General features: G+C 34.3%; 1 protein-coding gene across 7 annotated transcripts in view; it reads left to right on the top strand.

The window, feature by feature from the left end:
* ADGRB3 (adhesion G protein-coupled receptor B3) overlaps window positions 1–27,676 on the top strand; it is a 469,357-nt gene that overhangs the window by 286,716 nt on the left and 154,965 nt on the right. For all 7 annotated transcript variants that reach the window (XM_048077466.2, XM_048077468.2, XM_048077470.2 and 4 more), the window contains one exon: window positions 5,019–5,062. In XM_048077466.2, coding sequence (XP_047933423.2) covers window positions 5,019–5,062 — 44 coding nt within the window. The remainder of the gene's footprint in view (window positions 1–5,018; window positions 5,063–27,676) is intronic.

Genomic DNA, 27,676 nt, shown 5'->3' with positions numbered 1-27,676 from the left:
ACTATGACATAGAATTTACTTTAAATAAACTCATAAACTCACAATTAGAAGACATTTACTAGAGCTTTATTACATAATATTGTTTTACAAAGGACTGTAAAGCTATGATCTTTTGTTATGAACAGTTGCCCAAGGCCTTACATAGTTTCAGTCAGTAGCAAATTTGGACTAGTGTCTCTGGGCAAAGGTATGATGAAATCTCTTTGAACTCTAGATCTTTAATTGCATTTTACTCCAGAGTAGGAGACAGACTGTTTTACCATCAATGCTAAATATGACCCACCATTCAGTTCCCAGAAAAAAATTATATTACAAAGAGCATCTCAGTGAAATTTATTGTCGCCTGCAAGCAGTAAATAAAAAAGGAATAGAGGTGAACATAAGCTGATCTGACTCCTACCTGTAGTACCTCTCAGTAAGATTAGAATTTTATTGATGACAACTTGTGGAAATTTTGCTTTTTTTTTTTTTTATGGTTCTCTGCTTCTGTTTATTTTTAAGATATTTTAGAGTTGTTTTTTTCTTTTTTGAACCTAAGTTACATCATCTATATTAAAATAAAATCTCAGTCTCTAATATTACTTCTGTACCTATCAGAAGAAGAAAATTTCAGTGAAACTGAAATATGTATACTCCAAAGTAGATCACAAATTAATCCTACAAAAAAACACTTTTGAAATAAAATATTTGATCTTAAAAGATCATTACTGAGGAGAGTTTAGGGTATTTCTCAATTCTAGATTTTAATTTCTACTATTTTTACAATGATTGTGGAACTAGTACATGGGGTTTAGATAAGGAATATTGGAGAATGACTTCTGTAGTTTGAAATTGGGACAACTACTCACAAAAGTGAAGAGTAGCAGGTAGGAGAAAAATAAGATTGTAGTCACTTATGCTAGATAAGAAATTCAAACTAAACAGATAAGCAAACAAACAAACAAAAAACAATGCTAGTAAGCTGCATATCAGCATGAACATACTGCTAAGTCCAACACAAGCTATTGAAACAAGCAGTACACAAGCAAGGCTAGAGTAAAAAGAAGCTGAACCACTGTCCCCATGAGCCGAAATTCTGGAAAATTCTTAAAGAGTGATAGGTTGTTTTGTTTTTTGTTTTGTTTTTAATCCCTTTGAATAAGCTATAGAGCAAGCTTTTGCCAAGTTTCAAAATCATGGAAATGAGATGAATCTTCATTGTTACAAAAGGTCAGTTTAGAGACACCTTGCTCTGTCAACCTTTTGGTAAGAGAAAACTAATGACTATTGTATTAGCTCATGTCTTGACAACACAAAAACAAAATAACCTTGAAAATGTATATCAGAGCCAATTCCTTTGACCTTTTGTTTCTGTTCTTGTCCTATAATTTAATCCAGAGAAGCAGCAAGTATTTAGAACAGATTCTTATTCCTTAGATGTACATGGTGCATTTATGTGCAAACCCGATCCACCTAGTAGTTGGATAGGCAGATACACTGACAAAATATTGGTCTAGAAAGTCTGAGAAGGGAAACCAATTTTACAATTTTAGTTACTTTAAATGTTTAGTGACTTTTCTATTCAAGGCATAACCTCCATGATGCGACACTGGTTTTTAAAAAATGAGGCTGTGTATGCATTGAAACATTATTTTATAGGTTTGGGTGTTTGTCACCTTTTGTGAGATGAAAACAAGAGTTTATCTAATTAAAACATCACAATGGAAGAAGCTTTGAATGTCACATACAGAAATTAAAATAAAACTATTACTGTATTCTTAGAGTTTGAACATTATATATTAATGACTGAATAATCATGATGTCAATTAAATAGACTAATTATTAAACAGAAAATAAAATCCTGATATTTTCTTTCATGTGCTTTTTTGGAATGTCTCTTATTATTATTATTTTCGTTCTTTTCAAGCCTTTGTTCTTGAAATGCTTTTCACTGTAAAATAGTTTGTTTTCAAATGAATTTAATGATGAATTTTTAATCAACCTCTAGAGTGTGCCTATATAGGAATATACCCACACATTTGCTCATCCACCTCCCTTCCCACTGACTAAATTACTTTGATAAGAGATTATGAAATAAGATGAACACAGTTACTTAATAAGAGTTAATATCTTTAATTTAAATTTGCATTCAAATATTAATTTATTCAAAATTTATCATCATAGCTTTGTTTTATAACAAAATTAGCCAGTATATTAATAGAAAGAGAGTATTATTTTGGGGGAGGAAGTGTAAATCCTAATTCCATGTGCTATTTAGAATATAGCATGATATTATGTTTAGCAGATAAATTAAAATAGTAGAGCATAGTGAGAAAGTGAGTTGCAATGCATTATTTAGCAAACATTATTGTTCTCTACATATGAATGTGATGATATTCTCTAAATATGAATGTGATCACATTTCTCCAGTAGTTTGATCAAAGAGATCCTGAAGTCATCTTTTTAAAAACTGCACAATTCAAACAAAAGCTCTATTTGCTCCAGATAGAATACGAACTCTCACCTTCTGCCAGCACTGAATTTTACTCCAGGGACTCTAAAGTAACAAGCCAGCAGCAGCATAGAACATCAAGTTTTCAATAAAACTGAAAACCCTGGCTACAAAACACTGTTGGCGTTGTGCTGCATAGCTGTCAAAGTTGCCAATCACATCTCAAAAGTTCAGCTTTATATGCCAGGCAGAGATATATATGCATACACACTCACATACATATGTCTATTTTTGATATATCCAAGTCCTGTTCTGAAGTTTATAAATCAATACTGCAGCAGTCGTAAACGTTAATGGACATGGTAGCTGGTTCCTTAGCTTCAGCTAAGTAATTAACTGGCAAGAGCTGTGATGAAAGATCACTGCCTTAGCAGAAAAGGGTGGCTGATGGAGGTAGCTCAAAAACAGAGGTATGAGACATTGCCAGGAAGTCAGACCCAGAAGAAGCATGTAAAAGAGAGTAGAAGATTAAGGGTGAAGAAAATAGGAAGACAGGCTCCTTGTGGTCCTTGCAGTGCTTGAAGGATATTTGATGAGAGTATCAAGAAAGGAAGAAGTTCTGAGAGGCTGTTTTGCCCTTGCAAACTTCCGTGGCTGGCAGAGCAAGTACTCGTAGAAGAACCTCTTAAAGAACAGTCGTAATATTTATCCTGTTTTCCACGGTTCTGTTTAATAACTGCAATAGCAAAACATACTTTTCTTTTTTTATATATTTGAATACATTTCAGAATACAAGCAGAGTGAAGTGTATGAATTGACAGCAGCAAAGTTTGCATTTTATTATGTAATATTTCCCTCTGTTTTTCAGATGTTTTCATAATGGACTTCCCTTTTGCTCTCATTTTTTTCTGAAAGTATTTTTGTATTATTTATACATACACTTACCTAGCATAAACTATATGATACCTGCTGCTGGGCCTCAGGCCTCGCTTCTCAAATATGCAGTTTATTATTACTACAGTTTAGTTATAATAGCACTTGTAAAAATATACTTATAGCTATATCAAATTGCAAATAGAATTTCTTCACTCAGGATACAAATTAATGATCTTTAAAATAAAATAAAATAAAATAAATAAAAATATTAATTCTGCATGATCATTTCATTTTTTCTTAATTCTTATTCTTCTGTATTCTTTTCTGTCTAAGTATCTGAAATCTTTTAGCTAATGATCAGGACCCTTGTGTCTGAATCTTAATGTATCTGCTGTTTGGTGTTTTGTCCCGTGTCCCCCACCCCCCTCCTCTTCTTTATATTATAAATACTTCAGGGAATGGAACAAATTTTATTTATGTTTCTACAGTAATATGTTAATGTATAGTGCCATAAGTATATGCTGGTTTTATATATTTATACTGTACTCATAAAATTCAATGCAGTCAACAAAATACTGAAGTAGAGGATGAAAATTTCGCTAAAATACCTCTGATAGAGATATCTTCAGAAGGACCTTTTTCATCTTTGATGAAAAGTTGAATTTAAATATTTAATAAATTTTAACTTCACAGTTAAAACTTGTCATGGTATTTTACTATAAATAATATACTTTTCAGAATAAAATAGTGAGGTATGCTTTGTCTGTAAAACTCTACTTTTACTGTACCAACACTGTTCATGAGAGAACTACATTAGCATTGACATAAGAACATATCATAATCCGTTTCTTCAAATCACTTGTGATTTTATTAAACATATATTTTTCTGTATTGTTTATCTATATCGTTCTGACTTCTGGGAATAACTAATGTTTATGATGAACAGGAATATAATTTTTTGGGTTTTAGCTAGCTAAGAACTTCTAAATCAATTTAGGTTTTGATAAAGGAAGATTTACAGGATTAAGGACAAAACTTGAAGTTTAATTTTGTCTCAACTCTTCATAGGCAGCAAAATAAATATTAGTAATTAAAGACAATTCCGTTTCCTAAAACATTACCCACAGCTTAACGATGTGTAGTAAGCCTAGATTCCTATCCTGTTCTACATCAATTCAAAAAATCTACCACTGACTTCAAAGGGATTTGAACTGACATTCCAGTAAAGTTCAAGGAAAAATAAAAAGTTTGAGGAAAATGCTCTGCTGATTTAGGCCCCAAGTGACAAATGAACTTGGGTATTGAATGTGAAGTTCCGGAATCTAGACATATTGCCCAGTATTTGCTTAGTACTTTTGAAGTCATTACTGTTTCAACATCCATGTCCCCCAGAGACCTAAAGTTCTGCTTCTAAACACAGCAATGATCATTCAAGTTGTCTTTTAACAGGTTAACTCTCATCTCATATTTCAGTTCAACTGGGATATACCAAATGGACAACTTAATGCTTACCTTACCTAACAGACAATACAGCAGCTATTCTGAGGTTCAAGTGCTTTTTAGGACTCCAAAAGAATTAACCTTTCGCAATTCCAGTGACATCAATTCATCAGAACAGAAGTGTGATCTGCAAGAGATCCAAATAAATGTTTAGGTCAAGCATGTTTTCTTGTATACCAGTAACTAATGGGTTTGTCTGTTTGCTTTTCAGGGCACATTGAATCCATACTGTGTGCTGTGGGACGATTCAAGAACGTAAGTGACAGATGTTTGCTTATATTACTATGGTTCAAATATTATATCGTGCCTAGCAATATTTAAGTACACAATCAGTAAACAGGTTGGGATGAGAGCAGGGAAAATGAACCTTTCGCAGATTGCAAGTACTCGATTCTCCTGTCATATGGCTTCCTTTCAGCAGCTATGTAAATTGAAGTAATACAATATCTCACCAGAAACAGATTACTCACATAGTAATTTCAGTCTGCCCTTTCAAGATTAAAATGAGGGTGTCTGCAAACCATAGTTCTGTGCTATGGTAGCCGCTGAGCAACAGGCAAGTGGGTAACTGATCAGACAGGTAACTAAAGAATGTTCCCATTTCTGTTACTGCAGGGATAAATTTTCAGTTTTTCATTTTCAAGTGTGATACCCACAGCAATCTTCATTTTAGCTGGTGCAAATTTTCATTTTTCATTTAATAGAATATCTTGTAAACTAAGTAATGAAAGCTTGCTAGCAGTCTTCTGCTACTTTTTTCAGTGTGTGCCTCTTTCATAGGAAAACAGAAAACATTACTATAAAGAAGTAGACCAGTACAATCAGTGTAGTTTAGGGAAAAAAAATCCATGTTTACACAGTTGTAGTTTCCTGCATTATTCTTTCACTGCAAATCTCCCATGAAAGGCAAGGTAAACTTTGCCTTAATACAGATTAAGTGTTTCATAAAAGGATACTTATGTGATTGCCATAATAATTTTTTTAAAAGATAATGTTGTTTTTCTTGCCCAGGTATATTATATACGTCTCATTCTACAGAACCTTTTACATTGTTAGAAGTTGTATGCCTGTGACTTTGTGAGTGGTTTTATCCTTCAGACTAGGTTTAAATCAGTACACTGATGACTTGCCAACAGCGCAATAGTACATAAATATGAAACTTTGGACATGAAAATAATTTCAAATACAAGTAGTACTATGGTCTATGACAATAAAAAAGAATCATAACACAGTTATTTACCAGCAATATTGTAATGTTCCACTTCTGTGTGGAAAAAAAAAAAAAAAAAAAAAAAAAAACAGGAATTTGAACATGTTCTTTGTTTCCTCTCTACAGTGTTTTGATTTCACAGTGCTTTATTTTTTTATATTTTTATTTTTTACATGTGTTGCTTTAAGCACTGTGTGAGAACACAGTGTAGAGCACACGCTTCAGTTTCACTGCTCCAGTACAAAATATTAAAGGCATATTTCCATGGGATTAGATTATGAGGAAAAAAGAAAAAAAAAAGTATGTTGTGTATTTTGATTGTGATTAAAAGATTACATGGAGGAATTTGGGATGAATGTGTGGAACAACCACAAACAAATGCTGTGTCTTCTGATCTTGCCATTTGTTTTGCATTAATTGTCTTATTATTGTTTATAGAGATATTTAATGCTACACATATGTACTGTTTTCAGTATGCTTCAGAACCTGAAAAAGAAAATTAAACATCTCAAATTTACATAAAGTAGTCAGATTTTGAGAGAGAATCTTATACTTTTGTATACTGAATTCTTCACTCAGAGGGTGGTGAGGCCCTGGCACAGGTTGCCCAGGAAAGTTGTGGATGCCCCATCCCAGGAGGTGTTCAAGGCCAGGTTGTTTGGGGCTTTGAGCAACATGATCTAGTGGGAGGTGTCCCTGCACAATGGGGGGGGTTGTCATTAGATGATCTTAAAGGTCCCTTCCAACCCAAACCATGCTATGATTCTATGAAGATTATATTTTCTAGTCATATTATTTAATAGTAGCTATTGCAGATGTTCAAATATTTCATGTATTAAAGGTATTCTTGGTGATGTATCTGTTATGAAAAGTGATAAGAGCCATCAAATATTCACAATACGATATGATGTATCAGTAAGTTCTGAAAGGACACCACTGGCATATGTTTTACACATGCATATGTGTTATTTTATGAGCATACCTGAGGAAATAGCAAGACCAAAATTCTACTTTTTTTTTCCATCTCTTGGTAAAAGGTTCATAATGTTAGCCATCAGAGCATTAGATGATTCATAACTTTATTTTTGTAAATTTTACTGTTGTTGTTCTGTAACATTGTATTTACTCCAGAATATTTCAGAATATTTATTCTGACACCAAGAGTTTTAAACTACCCTGAAAGCTCCCTAATGTTGAACAGGTTCCTATCATTAAGGAATCTTAAAAAGCAAATATGTAGAGGACTATACAGCTAGCCTTGTGGCTTGTTTTACTCTTATTTTTTCCACTTTTTTCTAAAGCCTCAGGAGTTATCCACTCTCAGCAGCAGGCAACTGGATTTGATGGATTAAAAGCCATCATGCTATTAATCCATGTTGCAAATCCCAAAGATCTGTACTGTGCTTGTGCCCTTCCAAACCAGGTGATTTTTGCATAACCAGAATTTGGCAAACATTTTGGAAATAACCCAACAACAACAATAAGAACAACAACAAAAAAATAGTCTACTTTTAGTTGAAGGTACTTAACTAATCAGTAACTATGCTTTTTTTTTTTTTAATTAAATGCTTTTCAGATGAAAAGTATATTTTTTATTGGCAAATAGTTTTTGCCACTTTTTTAACCTCTATGTCTTTATCTGCACAATCTGCAAGCCTGAACATGAGCCAGCACTGTGTCCACGTGGCCAAGATGGCCAACAGCATCCTGGATTGTATCAGCAATAGTGTAGCCTGCAGGACCAGGGAGGTGATCGTCCCCCTGTACTCTGCTCTGGTGAGGCTGCACCTCGAGAACTGTGTTCAGTTTGGGGCCCCTCACTACAAGAAGGACATTGAGGCCTTGGAGTGTGTCCAGAGAAGGGCCATGGAGCTGGTGAAGGGCCTGGAACACAAGTCTTGTGAGGAGCGGCTGAGGGAACTGGGGTTGTTTAGTCTGGAGAAGAGGAGGCTCAGGGGAGACCTTACTGCTCTCTACAACTACCTGAAAGGAAGGTGTTGGGAGCTGGGGGTTGGCCTCTTCTCACAGGTAACTAGTGATAGGACTAGAGGGAATGGCTTCAAGTTGCACTGGGGAGGTTCAGGTTGGAAATGAGGAAACATTTTTTCTCAGAAAGAGCAGTCAGGCACTGGAACGGGTTACCCAGGGAGGTGGTGGAGTCACCGTCCCTGGGGGTGTTCAAGGAAAGATTGGACGTGGTGCTTAGGGACATGGTTTAGTGGGTCACATTGGTGGTAAGTGGATGGTTGGATCAGATGATCTTGGAAGTCTTTCCCAACCTTAATGATTCTATGATTCTATAATTCTATTATTTGTTAGTTCAATTCTTCTCCAACAGCAGGGGAAGTTTTGTGTACCTGAGGTTTGGCCATGCTTCACAGGAGACTGGTTAGTGATTAACAATTCCTTATTATCCACCCTTGAACAGAGTTCTGGATCTGTGAGCTTTTTGGTCACACCATATCTTCAAACCTATTCTACTGACATTGCTATGTGTGACTATGTGGTCACCTGAACTTTGGCAAAATCAGTTAGTCCATTCTTTTTATGAAATTGAGTAATTTTCCCTGATATGATATTTTATAAAGTTTTCCACTTATTAAGCTTGTGCCTGTCCACAGGCAGCTAGACAAATATGTCTACAATATTGATACTGGGCAACTAAAAAACGCATCTTATGTGTTATAAAGAATAATTTCAAATCCAGTAATTCATTGTGTTGCTTCAGTTTACTTTCCCCAGATATATAATGCTGTAACGTCTGTGCTGATTGCAAACAGTCTGTTTGTGAGGCCTTGTGTTTTCTCTAGTATTGTACCTTCCCTATGTGAAGCTAGTAGCATCAGTGCTATGAAAGGTGGTGTTTTTGTGGTTTTGTTTTGTTTTGTTTTGTTTTTCCATGGAAATCTGAGTGATATTTCTTCCATTCGTTTCAGACAATGTTCTTCTACATGTTGTCCTTTAATAAAGTTGTAAGATACTGAATGCTTTTCCTTTCAGTGCATGGGAAAAATATGTGGGATATTAGTAACTGACATTCAGAGGAGAAAAAATTTAGTTCCTTAAACCAAGAAAAAAAATCAGGAAAGAACTGTACCTTTTGTGGTTTGTGTTGTCTGGCATGAAACCTGTCTGGCATCTCTGTGGTCAGGAACTGCTTACGATAAATTCATTCCAGTCTGTGAGACCACAAAGAGAAAGAAAGGAAGCTGGACAGGTACGAGGGCTGTACTTTTGGTTTTATCTTACAACCAAAGTTCTGAAAGTTTTTCTCCTTTTTCTCCTACCTCTCTGGAAAAGAAAAGAAGGGAGAGGGAGACAGCAGAGAGAGTCACAAACAGCCAGGAACCCAATGGCTCGGGGCCTCCTCACCCAGGAGCCTCAGGGACCAGCCTTGCAGTTCTTTACAGAAGTTCCTTGAGGAGTATGAATCACAGTTTTCAGCCTCACAGGAGCAGCCCATGCCCCCTGAGCTGTTGTTTCCTCTGTAGTGTGTTACTCACAGCCTCTTTTGCTGGAACTCTGCCATGTTGTTTAAGAGAACATTCATGGGCTGGGGAGCTGAGTACCAGCACCTCTATATTTAATTTTACCACTCTTTCCATGCGTTTGTCACCATGCCGCACCTAAATCTTAGCCATATCACTGTCAGTGTTCTTTTCCTAGTGTTGCTTTACTTCATGTAAGTCTGGGCAAGGTTGTGTAAACCCAGGGGTTCAAAGAATCCTTATATGCATACATAAATTTCCATTTTAATAATGCCATTTTGTGTGGCAGTTTTGTAGGCTCTATGAATAGCTCTCTTGAATGCCTTCTGTGATGCATGAATCTGTGACCATAACATGTGAAGCCTTAGGACCTATGAAAGTTTGGCCTGGTAAATTTAGTCATTTGTCTTAGTGCGTCCAGCCTTTGGATTCAAGACCCAGAGTGCAGAGTTCACAACACAGTAAGAAGCTGGAAGCTTGATGCCACAGTACTGAGCACCACAAACATCACACACAACACTCAGCTAGCACCACATGCCACGGGGGCGTGGAAGATGGAATGGACTCATGGGTCACTAGAATGAGGTGACATAATCGCTATGATTAGCAGTGATCGCTAACCCATTATCAAAACAATGCAGCTGGTTTGTTCTTTTAGAAGCATGTTAGGCATAATGCGGGCACGTGCTCTCTGCAGGAAAGTATCAGTTGTTGCTGTTGCACTCCACAGCTGTATGTGGTGCAACATAACATCTCACAGCACTGAGTAAAGAAAGGGCTTTTAGGATTCTGGGGCTCTTTTCTGCCAGTTGCTGCAGAAGGATGTTATAACAGTATGACAGCCTTTTATTTGTCCATATGTGTGCTTATAGCAGTTTGTGCCTGATGAATATACAGTTGGCAGTAATACAATGCAATGAGCTGAAAATTTTAATACTACAAGGATTTTGACCTCATTCAGTCTTAGTTTAGAGACAGTGGAAGGTCTGGTCTACTCTTTTTTTTTCCCCACTTCCATACAAATTTACAGTGATGGTAGTTTACATTTTCTACCCTGAAGTGATGTGAAACCACAAATACATATGTGTGAAATTATAGATTCTATAAATTCATATAAATTTAGGAATTCACTCCAGAATTATAACATCCCTCCTTAATAAGAGAGTTAAAAAAAAAAAAAAGGTAATTACTTTTTTTTTAAATTATACCCTAAAGCTTTTTCTTCATTTTCTCCCATCATCCCTGGATAGATTTTGTTACAATTGTGGAGAAATAATCCACAAAGGAATTTGTTCAATGCAAATATAGAAGAGTTTACCAGTTAATTGTGATTTTCTTACAGATTTGCTTATAGGGCAGAATGTGGCTCAGTTGTAACACATAAGCTTGCATGCATGCCGACAAAATAAATTTTGCATATAGTAGTCTCATGATAAAATTGAAAGGGAAAACAAATTTCCTTTGTCCCTCTTCTCTCCACTGTTTTTTAAACCAACTGGGATAGATTATTGCAGTTATTCTTTGTTTGGCCTTGCAAGCCTTTGAAAATATGTTTAAGATGGCTCTATGTAGTTTAGGTCAAAATGTCTGAAGCTAATAATCTAATAATTAGAATATCCCCAGAAATCAGAATTCACTTCTGGATATAAGAACAGTAGCCTCTCCTTACTCCTGAATGCTGCTTTGCAGTTATAGGATTATGGTAACCAGGAAGATATGGAGAAAATAATAGATTTTTCTATAATTTGAATAAAAATCTAATCAGAGTAATTTATATAAATATAGTTTGGCCATGCATACTAGCTGGGGCTTTGCTTGTTCCATCAACTTCAGTCAGACTTGTCTATCCAGCTTTTCAGTCACTCAATTTGTATTTCCAAGGCAGAAAATCTCCTTTACAAGTTAGTTTCTATCCTTATGTTTGTGAAATGTAATGCAAGAATTAATGAACTTATTCAAAAGGTAAATGCATCCTGGAGTACTCACTTTCATGAAGAACTATACATAATGGGACTTGTGTAGTAGCAAGCTATGTAATCATCTGTTTCTGAACACACAGAATTCTGAGCATACAGAACTGAAAGACTACAGAATCATATTCTTTGGAGATAACTTTTTTCATTAAAACAATACAGAATGAGAAACCTGACCCAAACTCCCTTGCAGGCAACTAAAAGGCTTTGACAGATTTGAATCAGATTAGATCAGGTGGCAAACCACCTATCAAGCCATATAAGACCTCAATTAAAACAAATTTAAATTTACAGACTGGTAAGATTATATTGGAATGCAGGAATACTTAATCCCGAAATAGGTAGGTATCATACAATATAAAATGGAGTGTCTCTATATTGAAGAAGAGTCAGCTGAAAATTTTCTTAAGTCATATAAAACATGAATCAGAATATATGGGAGGAATTTATAATTTAGTTCTCTTTTATAACACTGCTTTTCACTAACACCTACACTGCCATGAACAGAGCTTACAAGACCTGCTGAGATTTATAGCAAAAAAAGGAAATTAAATTAATTCTTCCTAATAAGTTCACTTTCTTTTTAATTTTTATCGTGATTAATCAACTCCATTTGTTGAGAACTTAATTGCTATTTATTGCCTTTATGTAAATGCAGATTTCCAGAAACTAAAAATAGTGCTTTCCTGCAATAGCAAGCAACTATGATTCTAAAATGTGAATAAAAAGAACCAGGGCTTGTATTTTCATAATCAATTTCAAATTGGTGTAAGGGCAGAAAAATAATTAAGCAGTCTGAATAAGGTTTAGAACAGAAAACATATTGGTCAATTTTTTATTTTTTTTTTGTCTATGTTTCCATAAAAAATAATGGATGTTACCAGGTTAAATAAAATGTGGTTGTTGTTTTCCCTCTTAATACCTCACCACTGAATATAGCAGATGGGATCTGTGAATCCAGCAGGGTGCTAGACTTGGAGTGACTCTTATACGGGAAAACAGTATTCACCAAATCCAATACAGCTTCCAAAAGTACAAGATAGGAAAATTAAAGCTGAGAAAGTTTCTCAACCTTTCTCATTTACACCATGTTCATCATGTATAGCTGTCAAAGCATTTTACTACAGAGGCTGGTATTGCCCTTCCTGGTTTACAGATGGGGGAAACCAGGGTAAGGTTGTTTGTCCAAGATCATCCATCAAACCCAGGTAGAGGTTGAGCTCCAAACTCCTGAGCCCTAATTGAGAGAGTTCTCTATCTATTCTCAAAGCTGATATCATTTCCCTGCCATGATGCAGAACTCTAAAGGTTAAATACCTTTATAATGATATTTCTGATTTTTTCTTATTCATTCTGATGAGCTCATGACTGCTGCCTGTCCTGGAGAATTTAGTTCTTTTATCTGATGGAGGTAGAGCAGTAGAACTAAAGGTCTTTGTATTATGCCATTCTTAAACAAAAATAAAATCTACTTGAATGACCCAAGAAGATGAAAAATCTGAGGAATATTGCATATCCATGTGAAAAAGCACTGTTCCCGTCTGCCATTCTCTCCTACCCCTTTCACAGTAGGACTAGAGATCATGTGCTTAAATTCCTTATAAGTAAATAGTACGGTGTACAGTTTTCCACAGACATATATTCATTAATTTTAAACTTATTTGCAGTCTGCACAACAAAGAGAGAACGTCAGCTGGTATAAGTACACCTACTTTTACTAATATGAAAAGAATATAACACAAGGCATTTTTAAGCATTTGCAGAGTATACGATTGTTTGTCTTTCCTTCCAAATGCATGGCTCTAAGTCTGATTGACATCTCCTGAAATCATATTCTCTCTGATAAATCAAGCATCATGTAACTCATCCAAAGAAGAACAATGTTTGCATGGCAAAGTGATCTTAAATGTTTGGAATACACAAAGAAGTGTTTTGAAATGCACCTTAGAGTGTGTCTCCCATTTGTTCTTGGACTGTCAGTGCTAAAATTGTCTCTGGCTGGTAAAACTGTAAAACTCCATCAAAAACTGTCAAGCACATGTCCAGTTAAAATCTGCGCTTATCCAAGCTGTCACAAGTATACATCTTCCATGCTGTATCAGCATCTCACTGATACGGGTATCTGAATATGCAATTAACCCTATGTTAAATCTCTGTGCCATAGTTGAGCAACATGAGCAGATTCAGTTAAATCTCTTCCTGGAGCAGTCACTAGAGGGAAGCAAAGACCTACACGTGCCTATTCATGACGTCAATCAATGTCTTTATGGCCTCACTGACAAAATTTGGTCAGCATTCAATGTAAAATTTTGGAAATGACCTATTTGGTGGAAAGCCACCCCTAGGAAAAGAGAGGGAGAGAGAGAATACATTTCTGTGTGATTGAGCTTCAGATGCCACTGTCATTAAAAAAATACAGCTATTTGCATGAATGATATTTTGAGAATTTGAGTCTAGAAAAGAAGCTTAATGCAGTGTGGATAAGCACGATGGGCTTATGCCTTTTCTTCTTTGAAGCACCTCAATATTCAGAAAAAATGCATTGTAATGTTTGTAGCATGTTAGCTGTGCATTTCATCATTTATGTGTGGCAAAATCTAACATAAAATATACCTATTTCTTGATGTGTTTTTGTTGATTCTCCCTTAGTCATGAATGCTTCCATTCTGTAGTCTCTTGTCTGTGGTGCTCTGAATTTCATCCTGCATCAACAGCTCCGTGTACACTGAATATACAGATCAAGAAAACATCAAGTCATTAAATGAGTAGTTCATCATGCTCTCCATTTCTGCACAGAGAAGGCACAAAATGTGTATGAACTTACATTTGTCATTCATTTTATCAGGGGTTATACGGAGGTTAGGTTTACAGTACATTTGTATTGCTACTGTATTTAATTGATCCCTGTCCTGATTCCTGAGACTACAACTCAATTACCACTCTCTCATATAAGCTGACCTGGTTGAATTCCTTTAAAACAGAAACAGTAGAGGCCAACATTACACTTTCTGACATTTGATTAAAGGAATATGTCTGGTATAAATTGCACTTTGCCATAAAATTGAAAGGCCCAGAAATAAGGTTAAAATATTTTAAATATTTTTTATCAGTTAAAGTTCTAAATATTTTAAGGATATTAAGGACAATTTTTGTACTACTTGCCATTTAATATGAATATAATAACTTTTGTTAATCTTAAGGTATAATGGATGGCTAGACCTTAATAAGAATAATACAAATGTATATCAGGATTTAAACAAGTTTAAATGGATGGTAAAAGCTACCTCCAAGTAGCTCCAAGCAAAGTAATTTCATGAAAAAAATTGTTGTGTTGAATAGCTGCTAAATTATGGCTGAATAGATTTTTAGCTGAAAGCATGGTGTATTTGTGATGGTTTTTTAATGTTACCATCATCTTCTCTGATAATGTTGAGTTAGAGAGATTTCTTGCATAGCTAGTTAACTAAATGTAATATACATATGCAATCAAGTGTGTGTGCTGTGGATAACATCCTGTAATCCATGCTATTATTCTAAACATTGGATAATATAATATAATTCTAAATTTCACAGGCTATGCTTGTGATTCCCAATGCTACATGTTATCCTAATGATGTAATTTCTGGTGGTTGTCTTCTCCCACCCATCTCCCCATAACTCTCTGGAAGCAGAGCAAAATGTTTATCCTTTAAATTAAAGAATTATCTTTGCATATATCAAAAATGAATTAAAATGTCATCACATTACTATCAGTTCATTCTTTAACATAAATATATTCCTCATGTCAAATTTACCAATAGATCCATTGAAGGTCTAGGCCTAAACAGCATGCTGGACTGAGACCCTAGAACCAGAGTCACTCCACAGTTATGGGCACAAATCCAGGATTTATTTCATCTCAAATAGCAATAATTAAGGGATTGCACACAGTGACATATATAGCAACACACAACCAGGAAAACATAATCACTCCTTATAATGATTTGATTGTGGGTTTATCGTGTAAAGAGTACATTGTTTTGACCAAACTTAAAACTAAATCCTTTAGGTTTATACTACATAAGTGCAATTTTGACTGCAATATAGGTATATTCGATGCCTTTTTTAAATGTCAGTGAGTACTTAATTTTCATTTTATTCACAAAAAGAAGCTATGGTTTTGATATCGAAATAGCTTAACATGTAAATATGTCAAATATCAGATAATGCAAACCAGAAACTTTTCCTTAAAACCAAAAAGAAAGATTTTACACGAACAACTTCTGATTGCATTACAGCTCATACAGGAGTTCTAAAATGAGAGATATAGTCATATAGTCAGCAATATTCAGAAGATGGTTTAATCTCTTTTTGAGCAGATTATACTCAAGAAATTGTAGCATATATAGGAAAAAATTCAATACTATCTTTCTTTTCTGTAATGCCCATCACTCATTCTTCCCCTCCCTTCTCTCTTTTTTCTTTTAAGTGGACAGTCAAGCAATATCATTTTAGCTATATCAATTGTGTGTGTACTCACACAGGTACTTTATTGTTTCATATACACACAGAGATTAAAACCTTCAAGGAAAAAAGCTTATGAAATGTATTTACACCCCCTTACAAGAAGTAGCACAGAAAACAAGAAATGTCATTTTTTTTTATTCTACTACACAGCAAGGCATGAGAATAATATGCATTTAGCTGATATTAGATTCTACATGCTTTTAATGTTATTTATATTAGACAACAGGTGAAACAGTGCACCTTAATGTGAATTACATTATATTTTTTCATTGTAAATGCAGGAGAAAAACAATGCTAAGTTTACCAAAAACATATGTTTATATGTGTATATATATATCCTTATTTGTTTTCCTTGTACATTTGACTGATTGGTATGTGATTTATTTTTGTTTTTCATCAGAAGAAGACCATTATCATCTTGTATTTTTTCAGTTGATTTACATAAGAAAAATCTGACACAACCTTTTTTTTCCTCTGATGTTAATCCATTATATAGAAAAAAAAAAAAATCATCTGGGTCAAGGAGATGCATAATTATCATAGTGAATCAGTATTTCAACCAACGTTATAGCACAAGGTGCTCTTAGGAGATCCAGAATCCTATAACCTAGCCACTAGAATTACACACCTTTCTGTGATCTGGAAAATATCTAGCACTCATAAAAGACCTCACATCTTTGCTTCGCTCTTACCTTCCTGCAAAAATATTACTGTATCTTCTGTGTCATTTTCTGGAACCACAAACGACTAGTGTGTGCATGATTATTGATCATACAGGTTGAAATCCTAGACAAAAACGGGTCACTATTGCATCACTTAATCTCAGGACTACAAACTTGCTGCTTGTTCAGATATTTGTGGGGAAGAGCCAGCGAGGACAGAGAGTGAGGTGAGAAGGTATTTTCTATAACACATTCTGGTGTGTATGGAGTTCCAATATATACTGAGCATGCTATTTTAGAAATATTCTTCTTTCACAACCTCTCTTTGTTGCTGCCAGCTCCAACTGTTATCCAAATGTCATTTTATGACCTATATAAACATTTTCCATTCTACCTTGTCTAGACCTATACATTTGCGGTTTGTTTTGATTAATGCAAACATTTCTGAGAAAACACACAAAAATAATGGAACACTCAGGTCAGTGTTTTGGGGATGTGAATAAGTTTCTGATATTATTTTCAGTTGATTTTGAAGTATAGGTCATCGCTATCCAACTTCACAGCTTGTGTTTTTAATACTTCCCCTTCTGTATTTGTTTGTTTGTTTGTTTAATTTTCTTTAAGAGGAGACATTTCCAAATGCAAGCTGATACAATTGTGAAAATATCTTGCTGAAAAGAGGATTTCATATATTTGACAATTTTTATTTTTTTTAACAGCATCATATCTTGTGTGGTCTTAAGCAGTTCTGTTTTTCAGATTTCAATTCCTGTCACAAAAAAAAAAAAAAGCACATATCAGTTATCACTTTATACAGGCAAAGAATCAGTCAGGCTAAATATTCTGCCTATATGGTTTCTCTGCTGTATTGTCTTAATAATGGGGAGGTCTGAAATTTATGAAGCAGAAAATCTAGTCTGATTCTGCTTGGTGACATAAATAAGGAAGACAAATTTCTCATTATGTATTAATAACAATTGTATTTCAGCACTTTTGATTGCCTCTTAAATCAGTTCCTAAAGACTAGAAGCCCAGAAATAACCTTTCAACTGTCTATTCTTCTTAATTTAAGTGGATAAGGTTTTCAAAAACTTAAAAGCTAGAACTGAATCATCATACTCCCTTTTCCCCAGCCCAATGATCTGGCACCTTTATTTACTTATGTATTGAAATTAATTTAACAAGACAGATAGCACTAACGCATACAAAGTAGAGCCCATTTAGGTGCAAACATCCTGTTTTCAGGGATTACTTGTGTCAGCAGACAGCACTACATAGCAAGAAAACTAATTAACAATAAAACATTATCGGAAGCATTATAACAAGACTTTCATAAATTGTGCCTTATAAATATTCAGAAATTGTTTTCCTGTACCATGCAGTGAATAATTCCATGTGCTATCAATTTTGGGTTTTGCTTCCTCTCTGTTCTCCCTTAAACCTCATATTTTGGTTTCTTCTTCAATATGCTGTATAGCACATCAATTCTGCTCATCATAATATTTTTTTTCTTACATTTTATGCATTCTTTCCAGAAGGATGTGTAAAAATAATGAAATTCTAGTTTGAGGGATATTTTGCCCTTTACAATAATGTAGTCAGTGAAATATGTGGAAACTCCCAAATTGTTACCTGATAGGTAAAAAGGCAAAGAGTGACATAAGGATATTTATTTCCAGAAAAAAAAAAAAAAAGCTTTTATGTTTACTAAATAATTCAACATTTACTTATTTTGCTCTTGTGCATACATTTAATTAACTTAGAAATATACATCTAAAGTTAATTTCAATTTTGTGGTTTTAGTACTTTAGAGTATGTGCTTTTTCTTCAATCTTTTGTGGTATTTACATAAAAAGTAATTTTTAAATAACCAAGTTAATATACTTTGTGTTTTCAACTTACTCTACAGCTGGGTGAAAATGCTAGAATTTTTACAAACTATGTCAATGACTGTTGTCATATATTTTTTCATCTATGAGAAATGCAGATTGCCCCTTATTGCTAATTTTTGGTGGAAAAATGCATAACAAACCCCTAATATAGCAAAACGCTATATAGTATGTACTCAACTTAATTATATAAGTAGCTTCATTATCTTCAGTCTATGTGAGGTTAGCTTAATATCTGCACATTAAATGATCATGTCTGTCAAATTATTGGCACTGGTTGTCTCCCATAATTTAAGTTCCTGCTTTGCTGAACTGAAAGTCTATTATTCTTATTTATTTTGTTAAAAGAAAGCTTCAGTATGTGGTTAAAAAGGTCACAGTATAACCATAGGTAAAGTCTAAAAGAAAAAAATGTATATTTAATACCAAGAGTATTCCTGTCTTAAAAAACATGTTTCAAGTAAGGATAGAGAACAGTGATACCATGCAAAGTCTTGGGAATCTAAACCAGTATAAGCAGTCCTATATTTGGCTATAAAGAAATAGTTTTATTTTGGATGTTGTTATAGCTGATCTGCTTTTGAAGGGAAAAAAAAAAAAAAAAAAAAAGTCTTACTGTCCATCAGGCTTTATTTGTTGTTTTACTTGTACACTTCCTTCCTCAGGAAGGCTTCAGAAGAGCCATATAGAAGCCTTTGAACAAAATACAAATTCATCAACAGATACAATGGAGAATTTAACACACCAAAAGCCCATGCTCAAATGAAGTCACTACAAGTGCAGTACTTTCTGAAACAGCATCAGAATGGCATTATAGTTTCATATTTTCTTTCAGTGATTTCCATTTAACTTTTGATGGGTTTATGAGTAAAAACAAACAACAAGTAGACTATTCTAACTGCTATAAAAACTCAGCCAGAAAACTGAAAGTCAAGCTGTGGCCTTTTGGCCTAATAGCAATTCTTGTAGCTGGAGTGAACTGCTAATACTGAAGATGTACCAGAGCTGTGCACCATAAATTCATTCCTCGTCTCCTCAAGTTGTGCATTTTCTGTAATTCATTCTCCTTAGTTTTAAGAGGGCTGTGATGCTAAAAGAAGTACCACTGCTACTAAGATGATAATAGTATCGTAGCCCTTATCAGTGTAGTAGCTTGATGGTTGTTTTTTTTTTTTGTTTGTTTGTTTGTTTGGGTTTTTTGTATATATATATATTTTTTTTAAAACATTAATAATATTGGAGGGAGTTGGGGTGGAAAAGAATTACTACTTACAAATAGAAATCTGAAACCAAGACATTCTTGTTTGGTTTCCAGACTGGTTATAAGTCAAGGAGAGAACAGTTAGGTGTTGAATCCAAAGCCTCTGTATCCATGTGAGTTCCCAGGGACTCTTTAGTAATCTCTAAAAGCTCAGTCTAGACTTTCCAATCTCAGAGATGCTTCTGAACTCCTGGCTGACAAGGAGCTAAGTCCCTCTTTTGTGTAGAATTTATTTGGGGCAGCAATCACTATTTTTAATTCTCTGGTAGTTCTATTTGAAAGGGAATAACAGGTCAGTCATCTGAATAACAGAGGTATCTGTACGTAGAAAACAGTTTCAGGTGTGAATCCCTATAGAAGCCTAAGAAGTGGAATGTTAAACATTCCTCAGTTTTCTCTTGATTGTTTTATGTATGCTTTATTCAAGTCTACTGTGAACATTCCTCAAGCACCTAACTCTCCCTGTTCACTGTTCACAACAATTTAGACACCTAACCCTCAGGCTTGTGAATTTTATTCCCAATACCATACAAGCCTCATCACAGTCACGGCTGTCACATTATGTAAGCATCTGGTTTTTCTATACCTACTTCCCAGTTTCTCTGATCCCAGGACAAATGTGAACCAAATCAGGCCTTTTTCTTGCTAGTCATTTGGTACCTTTTAAAAGTCAGATGGAACTAAAAAACATTTTGAAGTTTTTAGTTCACCAAGAAATAATTCTCAAAGTGCTTTTCCTGTTTCACAATTTCTCCTGAGACCTATATCTCACAAGATTATTAGATTAAGTTTGTCTGGATGTATATCCTCTGAACAAACTAACCAAAAGCTTCAGGGAGGCAATATTCAAGAATATATATAAGTCTTTGCACTATTGAAGTCTTCCATATTTAGGATTAGAAATTTTGAGATGTTTTGTTAAAAAATAAGTTAGAAAATTTTACGCAAGATTATTTAAAGCCCTCTATCATAAATCCTCAGACCTTCCAGATCCTTTCATATGTGTAGATGTGAGAGATATGTGAGAGATATGTGATATGTGAGAGATGCACATTTTCACATTATATTTGCTGGTATATGTTGTGTTGCTTTCCCGTCATGTGTGGTTTTGAAAGTAAGGAGGAAAATCCTCCCTTTGAGAGGGGAAAAAATTAAGATCAAGATGATGATGATAGTGTTGTTTGGTTTTCTCCTCCTTTTTAAGTCTTTCTTGTGTGCATAAAAATGGCAACAAGTATATGTGACTAATGGCAACATTTCAGTGTTGTACTTGTGATGAACTGCAAAATAACACCTACCAAGAAGCATCCTACATTTTGCTATTTCTAGTTTCCTTGATTTTCCTATCCAGTGCTCTGTAATGTTGATCACAATATTTCAAGTCTCACTGCAGATGCCACCAAGCTTTAAAGACGCAAGATGCAAAGGGAAAAAATAACATTCACAAACTGCCTATGCAGTGTACTGCAGTATAGAGGCAATATATTATCTATGTTACCTTCATCTAGCTGGTTCAGATACTGGTAGCAGGCTAGCTGTGGTAGAAGCAGCTCAGCACTTAGTTTTCTGTGATCCTGTAAACTGGAACAAATTATTTCAGGAACTGAGACGCAAATCACTGCTCTATCAGAGTAAAAAATAATTTCGTGGGGCCATAGTCATTTCTTAACTATACCTACTTATAGCATGTATGATTAAGACTGGTATACTTAAGTGCACATTCATATAAATACATTTCATTCAGTATCAAAAACTGACAGATGCTCATGAGGGAGTCGAGATAAACATGTTCAGTGTGACTGTTGTTGAATACATGTGTGTGTGTGTGTATACATATAAATGCCCAGACAATATTTTTTCTTGCTAAGAGTATATGTATATAAATAAACATAAACATAATATAATAATATATAAATATATAAATGTAATAAATATATAGTGTTGACAGTTTTTATGTAATAAATTTTGGGCCAGTCCCAGGATTTTAGGCATTATATAGTATCTGTAGAGGAAAACGTAGTTATTTCTACTTATTATAAAATGTTTCTAAAAATCTATATTCATTTAGAAGTGACTGCTGAAGCATAAACTGTTTTTCTCTTCATTTTAAACAAGTTTTAACCTTTGGATAAATAGTTTTCATTTCAGTTAAAAAAAAAAAAAAAGTAAAAAATAAAAATAAAAATAAATTCCATTTTTTTGGTGGAACATACAGATTTGTTGGTGCCCCCCTTAATTTTTCTGCTGAAAGCATTACCTGAAAACTCTTCTTAAACCACTTTTGCTTTTGATAGAAACTTTGATTTTAAAGCAATCTGAATTAATTTTAAGAACCAAATTGTATCATGTATAATTAAAGAGAGAAAATTAAATTACACTCAAGTATGCAAGTTCTCATGAGTAGAGAGTATTTTCAGTTTCTAAAACACAAGTAAGTGTTCAGGAAAAAAAAAAAGGGGGGGGGGAAGGCTATCATCAGTGGTTCTTCTGTCACTTGTCTGGTATAATCTCCTTTACTCTGTATAGGTACCATGACTTCATCACTTCATATCTCCTATAAAAATGAATGCTTAGAATGCAAATTTCACATGACCAAGAAAAAATTATTGTGTTTCTAGATGAGTGTAAATATTCACCTAATCTAATAATATATTTCTGAATAGCATCAAACTAGATCTGTAGTCTTAGAAGCATGTATATTTTTTTACAATGAAGTTGTTCAAATTGTTGTTCTCCCCATTTAATTCACTGTGGAGTAAAGTACATGGTACAAACCTTGAAATATTTTGCCCTTACTTGGGGAAAATTCACTTGTGAACATTTCTTGAATGAGGACTGGTGGACAGGTTCTTGATAAAACAAATTCTTTGTGTCTCAGTAGAGTTCTGAAGACACTCCATGCTGTAATGTTGCCACTGAAAGCATTTTGACTAATATGCAAAATAACCTGTACCATTTTGAGCTTTTCATGCTACCATTTCCAGTGGAAAAATTGCTACAGTCTTGCTCTCTGTATAGCTTTATGTAATTCCTAAGTTAAGGCCTGTGTTTCTTTTCAGGAAGCAAGTATGGATCATCCAGAGGTTTCTTTTTAGCAGAATTGTCTGAAATAATAGCAATTTCTGTCTTCATGAGTACTGAACAAGTAATTTACCGTTTACATATACATGCACACACTTCATCTTGTATTAGACATCTGGTATCTATTGTTTGTTTTTCTGAGGAGGAAATAGCTTCCAGTCAGAAAGTAAATAGCCCTGGTCAATATTTCAGTGCAAGAGTGAGTCATACTAAGGGAACAATGTGACAGAAGATGCTACATCTAGACAATGAAAAGGTCTGTCTTTCTTTAGTCCCTGATCCAGAATATTAGAAGAAATAGAACTGCATAAAATGTTGATATGAATTAAGACCCAGAAGTAAGAAATTTATTATGCCATAAGACTTGCCTGTCCTCCAGTTAAAATCAGTAGGAGTGTTGAACAAATGCTTTCCAGGCTGTAGACAGTGACTTCAGAGAGAAATTCAGAAGAAAAAAATTTTCTTTAACATTGCAGTTTATTTCCATTTTTATATTGTGGACATTAAAAAAAAAAATCTCTAAGTGTAACACTTAGGCAGAATCAGAAAGATTAGATTGTATAGAGAGAAACTTTCAGACAAATTAAAAAAAAAATATATAGAAATTATCTTGACTCAGCAGTTCTTATAAAGTCATCTGTTTCAGTCTACTGCTAGTACAAAATATACATTTGCTTTTTCTGGTCAGCAAAAGCTCCTGCAAGCAATATTTTTTCCTGTTATGTCAGTTCATGTTGCATTTCTTAAATCTTATATGATTTCAAGAAAATGATCTTTTCTGTCTCCTATAAAATATATAGATCTTCTCATCTCTAGATGTATATTTTTGCTTCTCATACTCCAAGATTTTGTATAATTGAATTTCACAGTTTGGCTGAAAGTCAGAGTTTACCAAAAAAATATATAATATTAATATGTAACATATTAATTAACATTGTGACAGGTCACTTCTACCCCCTATATGATATAAAAATACATTAAATCTGGTACAATTATTAGGAAAATAAAACATTTGTGTTACTATATTATTCTGTTTGCTGTTACATTCCAGAAAGGGTCATGTAAAAATATGAGTGAGGACTGTGATTCAGATAACTACATGCAATTTTCTTTCTCTGAGGAAGTCTTGCATTTCTCATTTTCTTTGCTTTTTGCAATTTTTTTATGTTATATCTTCCTTATATTCCTCTACAGCAGATGAATACTTTTTTTTTTTTTCTTTGTCTTTCATGGTAGATGAGAATTCAAATATTTTGAACTATTGTTGTTTTTGATGTAGTTTAAGCATGCATTAATGTCAACCAGACAGTGCTAAACATTAGTACTCTGGAGCTCAAAATAAATATTCTATACTTCCTGTCTTAAAAAAAAAAAAAAAAAAAAAAGAGTTAAAGAGTTATTGAATTTCTTAAATATTTCTGAAGCTGTCGTAAATGCTGTGCATTTTATTATATGAGCAAGGCATATTATTCATATATCAAATTTTCATGTTGATGAACAATATACTCACTCAGAATGTCAACTCCTCAAAAATATGCCAATAACTAAAATAAATACACTGATCCTTATACATGGTCACATCATGCCTTTTTCTTATAGTGGGTAGGTACAAGACACCCCAATAAAGAGATTGGAATAAGAGATGCAGTTCTGATTGATACCAGTAGTTGAATGTATCCTCCCTGATAGGACTTACAGGATGGCAAACCATCCTGAATCTTTATTATTATTATTATTATTATTATTATTATTATTATTATTATATTTATTGTGCCATAAGAAAGCCTAGAGTAAAAATTGGAAAAAATGAGGCAAAGTACTTCATCAGACAGCCTGCTGGTTGGGGAGTTGGATTTGTTATTGAGAGAGAGATTTTCAGGAAGAGAACCAATTGCAGAAATATCACTGTGACTTACAATGTCTTTAAACAGGTAAGTTTACGATAAAAATTGCTTGACTACCAACTGAGTGGGGTTAAATAAATATTTTTTCCATAAATGATAGACTATATGGGGTACCCATTGTTATTTTTTGATTCAGGGAGGATTCAACATTTATAAATGCAGAAGGTGGATTAAATCAAACAGCTATATAACCATTGCAGTTTTTCTCCTAATAATTGATCTTCCTACCCAAATGCAAGAACGTTAATTATGTACCCAGACTTTTACTCCCAAAGTAAGAATAGTATGCAGAAAAATTCAAACAAATTAAAGTACTGTTGAAATTGAAAAAAATGACTAAAGTAATATTCCCGTGAACACCAGTAAGGAGGGCTTTGGTTTGGTTTAATTGACTTTGTAGAAAGCCTTGGATTTAAGTACATTACATGTACATGCTGGCAAGCTCAGATAATGTCTCTGTGTAGACCATAACTTCTCCATACTATTTGAGTGCACTTAAAATAATTTCCGAACACATAAACGTACTTTCTATAGCTGTAGGAATCCAGGCAACTGAAGGCAGAATCAAGATTTGTCTGCTTGTATCATAAACTGTAGCATTTCAATTTTTCAGTAACCCTTCGTGTTGCTTCCTTCCCCCAAAAACTCTACTATGTGTACAAAGTCACATGCAGATCATGACTGACACGTCATGACCCAAAGACAGTAATTCCAGATATGTTTTTTTCTAGCTGTTGTTGTAAAAGCATACCACTCTGTGGCTATATCCTCCACCAATGGATGTGCTGGTACTTATGACAATGCCTCTGGCACTGTTTCAGCATCAGTCTGCTGCAGACTTACTCAGGCAGTGTTACATTTCCATGTACCAGATTTAATGTATACTACAGATATCTTTCCAACATAATGCAGGAAAAAGTAGCACTGGAAATTTAAAGTACCAATGAAAAGAAACTCTAATCAAAACAGCATATTATTGCAACATTTTTACTCTGTGTCAAGCAGGATTGGACAGGATCTTCTGGGTCACGGTGTACAACGATCAGCTTGGGCAGGCAATCACATCGTAAGATTCTGTTATTAAAGCTCTATCACAAAAGCTGTTGGGCTGTGACTTGTCTGTGAGCCAATGTAGCCCAGGTTAAACTGCTTCCTTCCCTCATTATTTTCCTGGTAGATATAACCAAAATTCTCAAAACTCTCTCAGTCTTTGCTTTCCTAGATTTAACAATTTAAGCTCCTTTAGAGTTCTCTTTCAAAATAGGTAGTCAGGGAATATAAAATATAACAACCCTTTCTTGTACCACTTTCAGTCTGAATTCATCATTTCTGATCATGAGTGACAAAAGTAGGGCACATAGATGTAATATTGCACATTAATGATGTGGAGTTGGACAAATAAGTATGTGGTGGTCTATTTGAGTCAAAATTGATTTGGGAAAAGCTGATAAAGTATCTTCTAATGAAATAGAATAAGATATCCTTCTGAAATACAAATGTCAGATCTGACCTTCAATGAGGCTATTTTAAATTTCCTAGGAAGATAAATACAACTTAAAGCTGTACTGCACAGATTTCATTATTTCAACACATTGATTTTTTATTTTCATGAACTAAATGCTATGTATTGTCATTTCAAAAGTTGATTTTGTTAAACAAGAAGCACACTGATGGCACAAGAACTATTTGCATAAAACATCCTTAGACTTAGTGATCACAAATTAGCTCAATAAAATCAAACTAGAGGAAATAATTCTTAATTCTTTCTTAAAGATTCTCAAGTTGAAATAGAAGACACAAAAGATTGTTACCTGGCCCAAAAGATTATTTACCTGAGCAAATTTCAGATTTGAGTGAAAGGTGTTCTCTGAGAGAAAACTTTCTGTAGAAGCTTTTGGAATAGCTGGTCTGCTGAGGGTACAAACTCTAAATTGTGAATAGTCAAGTCTTGGAAGTATTGAATTACTTCTTTTCTCCCACTTTCCACAGGAAATGTCCCTACAGAACACTGATATGTAATAAAATAGTTATGAAAGAACACTACTATAAGCAAACCTTGTGTGGGAATGGTTTTTTTCATGTTTATTAACTGGTCTTGAAGAATGATACTTGGGTTAATGTATTTTAATGCACATACAGTAAGAGTCTTATATGTATCTTGAAATCTGCCAAGCAACACCAGAGTGTATCAAATGAGAGTGTGACCTATAAACTTTGTGCTGGATATGTCTGAAGTGTAATCACATATGTGTGAACTTTTGCACTGTGTGTTTTGAGTATTGACTTCCAAATACATTTGACATAATAGATTGTGTATCTTTAAGATAGCATTCAAAAGAGAATCGTGGTGGTCAAGATATGTGTGTATACTGGAAAACTAGGAGTCATAAAATAAAATCAGTGGTTTTTACAGGACTAAATATGGTCACAGAAATGCTTTATCATTGTAATATTTTCCTTTCCAGTAACTTAGTTACAGAATCAAGAGTTCTCTATAGATATAGCAGAAAAGAAACCTTCAACCAAATCAATCTGAAAGTCTATTTTAGCAGACCTTTTCAGATACTCATCTTTACCTCCTGTGACAAACTGACCTTTCAGTTTGACAAAACTGACCTCAGGAAATGGGACTGGTGATCATGTTGTGTTTTTTTTTCTCCCTGTCCAAGTATATCTGTGTATCTGGATGTACCTGGGTGTGTCCCCACTCAGAACTAGTTGGCTCACTTCCTACAAACCTCATGTAAGTAAGTGACTGGATAGTAAGAGTGCTACAGGAAAGGCTGCAAACTCAGCTCCCATGTTTCAGACACAAGAGGATCTGCCCAGGAACAGACATAAATGCATTTAACATGGTAAAATCTTCATCTGTATCTAAGAATCAGACACCAACAC

The sequence above is a fragment of the Anser cygnoides genome, chromosome 3 (genome assembly GCF_040182565.1).
Source record: "Anser cygnoides isolate HZ-2024a breed goose chromosome 3, Taihu_goose_T2T_genome, whole genome shotgun sequence".
Taxonomy (NCBI): Eukaryota; Metazoa; Chordata; class Aves; order Anseriformes; family Anatidae; genus Anser; species Anser cygnoides.
The sequence above is the reverse complement of the archived record's forward strand: the minus strand, read 5'-3'. Positions and strand labels throughout refer to the sequence as shown.